The sequence below is a fragment of the Neomonachus schauinslandi genome, chromosome 6 (assembly GCF_002201575.2).
Source record: "Neomonachus schauinslandi chromosome 6, ASM220157v2, whole genome shotgun sequence".
Lineage (NCBI taxonomy): Eukaryota > Metazoa > Chordata > Mammalia > Carnivora > Phocidae > Neomonachus > Neomonachus schauinslandi.
The window spans coordinates 58,663,065-58,672,107 of NC_058408.1; the positions used below are offsets into that span (position 1 = coordinate 58,663,065).

A 9,043-nucleotide genomic window follows, 5' to 3' on the forward strand; every position below is an offset into this window, starting at 1 on the left:
TCCACGCCCCCCCCACCCCGCGCCCGCCCGGCCGGGTCGCCCGCCCGCGCCCCGCCGGCCCAGCGGCTATGAATATGTAAAATGTCTTTATTGTCCTCTCCCTGTGCCCCGGCCCCGCGGCCCCGCCGCGGACCCGCTCGGGTTCGGGCACCGCGGCGAGGAGGCGGCGGCGGCCGCCGGCGGAGGAGGAGGGCCGGTGCCGGCGGGCGGGCGGGCGAGCGGCGGCGGCGGCGGCGGGGTGGGCCGGGGGCAGGAGGAGGGCGGTGGATCGCAGCCCCCTTTGCCCCTTGTCTTCCCCCTCCGCCTGGCCGCTCCAAGCCTCTTTCCCCCTCCGCTCGGCGCCCGGCGGGGGCTCCGTGCTCCCCGGCCCCCCCATCTCCCCGCCGTTAATTATAATAATCCTGAGTACTAATAAATTATGCTAAGTCGCGGGGGGGGGCAGCGGGAGCCGGGGTTGAGTATGAATATGAATATGTAAAATGCTGTAATGATTACCTGCTGCTGCTGCCGCCGCGGCTGAACTCTCATCTTGACTCGCTGCTCCTCCGTCCGCCATTTTGAATATTTTAACCAAAATCGCCCGGTCGATAAACCCTCCCTCGCTCCGGCTCCCCTCCCCCCTCCCGCCCTCCGTGCCTCCTCCCTCCTCTCCGCCCCCTCCCGCTCCCTCTTCTCCCCGGGCGCGCGCCAGGGGGCGCGCGAGGCCGACCCCTTAGAGGAGCCCCACCCCTTCGGGCGCTCTGCGCACGCGCCTCCTGGCCGCTGTGGCTCTTCAGTAGCTAAAGCGCCCTCAACCTGCCAGTCACCCCTTCCCTGCATTTTTTTTTCTTTCGGCTCTGCTCATGCGCAACTTTCTCCACGCGCCTGAAATGCAGGCGGCGCATGCGTTACTTCCCCTGGGCTCCTTCTTGAAGCGTAACCTGTGTAGTACGTTGAGCGCTCGTCCCTTCTTACAATCCTCCCTCTCTCTCCCGCCTCACTGCCCTCCCAGCTTTACTGCGACGTCCCCCCAATGCACAGTGGCATTTTAAAGGAAGGGCAGGGGGCACGGCGGCCAAGAGCGTGGAAACGCGTGGAGTCCTCGTGGGCGGACCAGTCCCCGCGTCCCCTCCGCTGCGCACTTTTTAAGGCTTTCCGCGCTGTGGAACCGCTGACAACAAAGGAGGGGCAGCTCCCCTGCTAGGTAATTTCCGGCCCGGTGGGCAGGTAGGGGCGGAAACGCCCGCCGCGGGGAGCAGGGCTGAAGGCACCTGCTGAGCTCTGCGCGGGCGTCCCGCTTTAAATTTGAATCCTAACTAGTCCCCGCCCCCAACTCTGCAAATGCTGGAGACCCGGCCCGGCTAACGTGAGGGGGAGTGTCTTGTGCTGCTTTTAATTAGCCCCAAATCTCTTCTGCTCTACTTGTTTCTAATACCCGGCCGCCTTCTCGGGAGCTGGGCGTTTAAGTCGCTAATTTCCGCCCCCACCCTCCCTGGGGTTTTCTTGCGCCTGGATTGCCGCTCACCCGATCGAAACCAAGAGCTTATTCCCTCGCCCATGGATAGGCACGCTCCCCTTCCTTTGGCTTAGGAACATACTTAAAAGCTAGCCGTAAACTGGAAACTGATGACCTAATAAATAAAAACATCGAAATCAGCAGTAGCTTCATCCAGAATTTTACTTGGCTGTGTTTCTCAGACCAAATATGATAGTAGGCGTTTCTATTGTAAATATCTTTATTTCAGTCGTGTTCTAAGATTTCTTTAATGGTAAATTTTTCTGGACAAGACCCAGTTCTAATTACTTCACGAATTCTTTAAAAAAAAACCTAAAATTTTTCCAGTTTTTTTTTTTTTTAAAGAGTGAAAAGAAAAGCCTATCTCATAAGCAAAGTTAGAAAAAAAGAATTCAGGAGGCGCCTGGGTGGCTCAGTGGGTAGAGTATGTGACGCCGGTTTCAGCGTCCTGAGTTCAAGCCCCACCTCGTGTGTAGAGCTTACTTAAATATATTTCTTTAATAAAAAAGAAATTCAATCCTAGATAGTCTGTCTTGAAGAGAGAAATGACTGCAAAGTTTAAATTGAGTAGAATTGCAGATTCTACATTGAAGAAAAACGGATCTCTAAGAGAGTCAGCGGTTATTCTAACGGCTAAAGTTTTAATCACGCGTCTTAGCCTCCTCATTGAATTCCTTACCCTGTGCAAGTACAGTTGAAGCTATTGTCAGTGACAGCCAATGAATTTGGGGTGGGATTGATTTATTCATGGTAATTAAGCCTTAGGGTGTGTGCGGGACTGTTCAAACCAAATAATTGGGCCACCATATAATCTAATTATTTCAAGCCACACCACCCTCCATTAAGGAAATGCAAATTTCAATCATGTTACAATTAATCCGGAAATATAGCCTAAGTTAGATTCACCGGCATTACCATGGGGGAAGTTTCAAAATCATCAACCTATTTGAAACACAGTTAATTACCTGCCCCTGCTCCGAGGGCAAGGAATTTGAAATTACCTCCACTAAGAAAAGGAACCTGAATACTTTTACTTAAATTCCTAGCTTCTATTTAATCTTTGTTTTGCTCTTTAGTTCAAAAAGTAAATTAATATGACTTTTAGAAAGTAATTGAAGCTAGTGCATGTGCTATTCATTCTTTATCTCATTTCCATAATCTTCATGGAATGAATTTTTATTTAAGGAAGAATAGCTCTGTGAGGAAAAAAATAGTTTAAAATAGTCTGTATCAATGATTCATTTTCCTCTTAATGAAAATATTTATGCCTGGGCATAGTAGGTATTCATAAATATTTGCTGAATAAAAAATAATGAATAATACAGTTATATATGTTAGGATTATTTTAAAAATTGATAAAGTCATTTATTCAACAAATATTTATGAGCATCTGCATTCTGCCAGAAACTTTACTAGGTGATTAAAATACAAAAATGTATAAAACACTGCTTTGACCTCAGCAAACTCCGTGTATCAATTCTTTTTTTTAATCCTCACAACTCTGGAAGCTAGAAAGTGTTTATCCCAGTTTTCCAGGATGAGGAAATTGAGACATAGAGATGTTACATAACTTGCCTATATTAGGGTTCTCCAGAGAAATGAAACCAGTAGGAATATATATGTGACTTTCATTTTGCGGTTGATACTTGAACAAGGCAGGGTTTAGGATTGCTGACCCCCCCATGCAGGCGAAAGCCCAAGTATAGCTTTTAATCCCTCAAAAATGTAACAGACTACCATTGACTGGGGAAGCCTTACCAATAACATAGTCGAACAGTCGATTAACACTATTTTGTATGTTATATGTATTACAAATAACGCATTTTGTGTATGTATGTTATATATTGTATTACTGTATTCTTACAATAAAGTAAGCTAGAGAAAAGAAAATGCCATTAAAATCATAAGGAAGAGAAAATACATTTACAGTACTATATGGTAAAAAATCCATGTATAAGTGGACCTGCACACTTCAAACCCATGTTATTCAAGGATCAACTGTATATATGAAAGAGATTTGTTATGAGGAATTCGCTTATACAGTTTTGGAGGTTGAGATGTCACTTTGTGTTCCTTCCACCATTATCCCGTACCCTTAATATCCATTCCCACACATGTTCCCTAGATTTCTGTCTGTATAAATTAGAAAACTCACGTCGTTCTTTTGGAGTGTAGCGTCCGTCCTCATGAGTCAGGTGATGAGCAGCTCAGGTCTCATGGTAATTTGGTGGCCCATGGTTAAGCATTAGGTCCTTACTAAGGTCTAGTAGCAGGCCAAGAGCTATTTCTCAAAAGGAGAAGAGTTATCCATAGAGGATGTCAGGCTTTGTCCTAAAATCCTAAGAGTCTGAGCTGCAAGTCACCTGTTAGGACCTGCCAAAGACTCCTAGTAGCATCCTTACCTGCCATTGACACTTTGAGCACCGTTGGATCTGCTGGATCCGATGGCCCAAATGGCAGAGAAGCTTGTGCAGCACTCTCGACATATTGCAGAGTCTTCTTATTCAACAGCTTTTTGAGTCACTTGGGATATGGGTTGGAATAATACACCCAAATGGCATATGTTGCCTCCAAAATCCAAAGAGGCCCCCTCAGCATTGTGTCTCTTTTTTGATTGTAAAAGAGGCCAGTTGCAACAACTTATCCATTACCTTAGAAGGGATGTGTTGACATGCTCACACCACAGGACCCCTAAAAATTTCACTGAGATAGAAAGCCCCTGAATTTGTGCCAGATTTATTTCCCATCCTCTGACACACCAAGGTCCTACCAGTAAGTCTAAAGTGGTTACTACCTCTTGCTCACTGGGTCCAATCAGCATGATATCATCAGTGTAATGGATCAGTGTGATAGCCTGTGGAAGGGAAAGGAGATCAAGATTCCTATGAATTAAATTATGATGTAGAGCTGGAAAGTTGATATACCTCTGAGGTGGGACAGGAAAAGTGTCATGCTGGCCTTGCCAACTGAAAGCAAACTGCTTCTGGAGGTTCTCATTGACAGGGATGGGGAAAAAGGCATTTGCCAGCCCAAGAGTTGCATATCAGTTTCCAGGGGATGTGTTAATTTGCTCAAGCAGCGAAACCACGTCTGGTACAGCAGCTGCAAGTGGAGTCACCACCTAGTTCAGCTTGACAATAATCCACTGTCATTCTCCAAAATTCACCTGTCTTCTGTACAAGCCACATAGGAGAGTTAAGTGGGGATGTGGTGGGAACGACCACCCCTGCATCTTCCAGATCTTTGACGGTGGCCCTGATCTCTGCAATCCCTCCAATATGCAGTGTTGCTTTGGGTGTATTATTTTCCTCGATAGAGGCAGATCTAGTGGCTTCCACGTGGCCTTTCCCACTCTAATAGCCCTCAGTCCACAGGGCAGGGAACCAATGTGGGGATACTGCCGGGTGTTTCAGTTTTTCAGGATGGGGAAAATTGAGGCATAGAGATGTGAAGTAACTTGCCTAATGCCACACCACTATTAAACAGGAGAGCTGAGAGTCATATACAGGTAAGGAGCTTACTCTTAACCGTGATAGTCTGCTGCTGGCTTTGGATCAGGCAAAATCCGGCAGGTTCATATATTTCAGTGTAGGAAGAGACTATATTAACAATGTCCTTGTATGTAATCTCATCATAATAAAAATATATAAAAACTTACGTTCACACAAAAACATAAACAAATGGCAGCTCTATTACAATCGCCAAAAACTAGAAACAATCCAAATGTCCTTCCATAGGTGAAGAATAAACAAACAGGGGTATGTTCATGCTGTGGAATACTATTCAGCAATAAAAAGGAATGAACTACTGACACGTACAACAACTTCAGTGACTCTCAAAGGCATTATGCTGAGTGAAAGAAGGCAGTCTCAAAGGAATCCTACTATGTGATTCCATTTATATGGCCTTCTTGAAATCACAAAACTACAGTGATGGAAAATAGATCAGTGGTTGCCAGGAGGTAATGGTGGGAGAAGGTGCAGCTATAAGGGATAGGCACGTGAGAGGACTTTTTGGGTAATGGAATTGGTCTGTATGCTGATTGTGCTGGTGGTAACAAAAATCTATACATGGGGTTTTATTCATATGTATACACACACAAGGTATAGAAGTAGTCAAGGGTATGATAGTAAGTCTGCCTAAGTCTTACTCTTACTGGATGGTCCTTACTAACAGTAGTAATGTGTGAATGGGAAGGTGTCAGTCTGTCTTGCTAAGTGTGCCACATAAGCCTCTGCAGCTAGGTGTGACCATGTGACTAAATTTTGGCTACTGAGTTTAAGGAGTTGCTGGATAGGATTTCTGAAAGAGCTCTTACAAGAAGCAAGTTCCTTCTTCTTTTCTCCCTTTTTTCCCTCCTGCTCTCTGGAACACAGATGCCAAGATTGAAATTCCTCCAGGGTTTTTTGGCTGTGGAGTGATATTGTTCTCAAGAGATCAGGCCACATGAGGAGCAAGAAGCAAATCCGATCTTCTTCATGGGCTGAAGAGAAGCCTAGGCCTGGGCCTGGCACAGCCTTCCTTGTCCTGAAGTTAAGTCTTGGTGCTGCTATGTTAGTTTTGTTAAAGACTGAAGAATCCAGGCTCTGGGGGATGTGTTTTAATGATTGTAATTACCCTAGGTGACTAAATTAAAAATTGTCATTTTTTTATGAACAGCTCCAACATTTTGCCTGTTCATAAAGATTATCATTCTAAGAGAGCAAATTAATGTCTTTAGTGAGCTGGGGGTGCGTTTCATAACTAATTGATCTTATAGCAGAGGCTTCCATGCCCCTTAAAGTGGGATGAAAACCAACCCTCTACCTCCTCTTTAGCCAGAAAGGCTCTGCTTTACCTATATTGGAGTTTAAGACAAGGTTTCATTTGAAAACATGGTATCGCTGCTTTTGGATATATACACATATATACACATATGAAATTTACTGTTTCATTGCTTAAAGATGCATATGCTATGGATACTTCATTGAAGTAAAGCAAGCTTGGCAATAGTAACTTTTAAAAGTTCTCAAAATAAAATGTTCTATGCCCATTGTGTATGAAGCACCAGGAGCTTAATCTCCATTTCCTCCATGTCTTACTTCATACCCAGGAGTTTTGCCAGAGAAGATTTTGATCTTGCTTCCGATATCTCCATGGTCTTCTACCTTGAACAGGTGGAGAGGGCTTCTATTAAATGAATGAACATATTCCGATTACATATATTAACGTTCATAAAAGGATGTCAAACTTACTGGCTGAAGCTGACTGCTGCAATTTATGTTTCTACTCTTAATGTATAACGTGGAGTATTTGTACTCCTCAGAGAATGTACACTGAAGTTTTTAACAAGTCAATACTTATCAAAAAGCTCAATATCATTGATGGAAAACTATCTGATGGATACATAGCCCATTTTCCCCCTCTGGTTCAGGGTCAGCAAATTCATGACGCTACTCTTAATACCATTCCTTCCAAGCCTCTTTCCAACTTCTTTAATCCATAGCCCTTTCTTATGCTGAGCCTAGACTCTTACTCAAGCACGATTCTGCCCAACCAGGGCTTCGGGCAGTCATTGGCCTCTCATTAGCACTGGCATGCAGGATGAAATCCATTTATAATTCCAACTCTAGATACTCTTAAAAGCTGAACTGTCAGAAAGCTGTGCACTTGAAATACATAATTTTGTCCCCTTGTAGGCCTCTTTCCTAGAATTATGCTTTGGACTTATGTCATCAGCCTACATTAAAATCGTAAGAAGAAAAAAAACTCTGAGAAATGTATCATATTTACTGTAGGAGTGTTTTTGGAGTGTCTGTCTTCTTTCTGGGTATTCTTTCTTAATATCTGAAGGGCAAAGGTTAAGTAACTCACCCAAATTCATACAGTAAGAGACAGAGCTAGGAGTTGAACCAAAGATTGCCTGATCCCTTGTCCTCTGTGCCTTTCCTCTCTAGGCCCCCACATTTGCTCTCTGCCTTGGTGGCCATCTGCCTCCCCATCCTGACATTCAGCCAATATCTAGACATTCAGCCCTTTGCCTTGTTTCCATGAGTTTTGGTGCCTATTTTTGCCTGCATTCATTGATTCCATTTCTGCCCTTCCTGTTTTTTCCTGCCTCTTCCTATCCCTTCTCATAAGCTTTTCAAGATAAACTCTTCCTGCATTTACTCATCAACTCATTATAGTCTGACATCTGCTCCAATCATTTTCCTGAAATTACTTTATTGGAAGTCACTGATGACCTCCTAACTGCCAGATCTGATAACATCTTCACTTCTCATCCTGCCCCATCTCTCTGCAATTTGACAATGGTGATTGTTCCTCGTTTCTTGAAACCATCTCTCTAACTCTGGCTTCAGTGACAAATTGCTTTCCAATTTTTCCTCTTACCTCTCTAACCATGTCTTGGTTTTCCTCATTGGATCCTCTTTTTCTTCCCATCTAATATAGGTACTCTCCGAGGATTTGCCCTTGTCCCTCCCCTCATTGCTGCAAGCCTGTTTGATGTCATTATCTATCCCCACAATTTCAGCTGTTTTCTGAATCTCTCTGAAGACAACCCCCAAATCTACACCTTCTGTCCCACTTTCCCCTCCAATGTCAAACTATGTTTGTTATATTTGTCTCTCTCACTAGAGTATAAACTATTCAAGGGGTGGTCCATCTTGTCCTCATTATTTTTTGTTATCTTTTTATGCTTAAGGTTATAGCTCAGGGGCTGGACATAGTCTATGCTTAACAATTTTTTTAAAAACAATATTTTTCATACTTCTCTCTGTATTTTAGTTACCATCCAATGTCGTATGAGAAGCCTTTATTCTCTCACAAGTATTCTTTAGGTACCTACCAGGTACTTGGCATTGCTCTAGGCAAAATATTTCTTTCTGGTTTTTGGAACATCTTGAGATGAGTGTACATTTAATTCGACCTTTTTATCTTTCAAGTCTATATTTATAACTCTATATTTCATCTACCCTAAGATGCACATTTTTTCACATTTTAATATCTTTGAAATCAAGATGCATCTTACGAAGGATGTGTAACAAAACATTGCATCATAGTTTAATTGGCAGCATTTTTTAATGGTACATAAAATAATGGTATATCTTACAATTGATGGCATTTTAAATTCTATGAAATATGGTTTTTACATTAAAACTTATGGTTTAAAAAACTTCATTCTAATATGGTTCATCATCCAAGAAATACTTAATTATTCTGAGTATACTAGACTTTCTATGGCAGGAAAAGAAGTATTTTAAAGGGATTTTCAATCCTAAGGGTTAAAACAAGAGGAAAAAGATTTCCATGGCCATAGAAGGTTCACACATCCAAGCATCTCCTCTGCTATAGATATACAGCAATGATAGATAAAATACAAAAACTGAAAACCAAAAAGAAATGCGTTCAAAGGTAGTTATCATTTCCGTGAATCAGGAAGAGCACAGAAATACCAACCAGGAGTGAGTCTGTGGCCGTGCCTGGAGTTTTAGTGCCACAGAGAGGAAGAACCAGAACACACACACACACACACACACACACACACACACACACACACACACACAC

The 9,043-nt window shown here is 43.3% G+C and overlaps 1 protein-coding gene across 1 annotated transcript in view; it reads right to left on the reverse strand.

Annotated features, from left to right (window-relative positions):
- POU2F1 (POU class 2 homeobox 1) overlaps positions 1–562 on the reverse strand; it is a 178,861-nt gene extending 178,299 nt beyond the window's left edge. Inside the window, exon 1 of the mRNA XM_044916414.1 lies at positions 496–562. Within this exon, the coding sequence (XP_044772349.1) occupies positions 496–556 (61 nt within the window). The 5' untranslated portion in view covers positions 557–562. The remainder of the gene's footprint in view (positions 1–495) is intronic.
- Between the last annotated feature and the right edge of the window lie 8,481 nt (positions 563–9,043).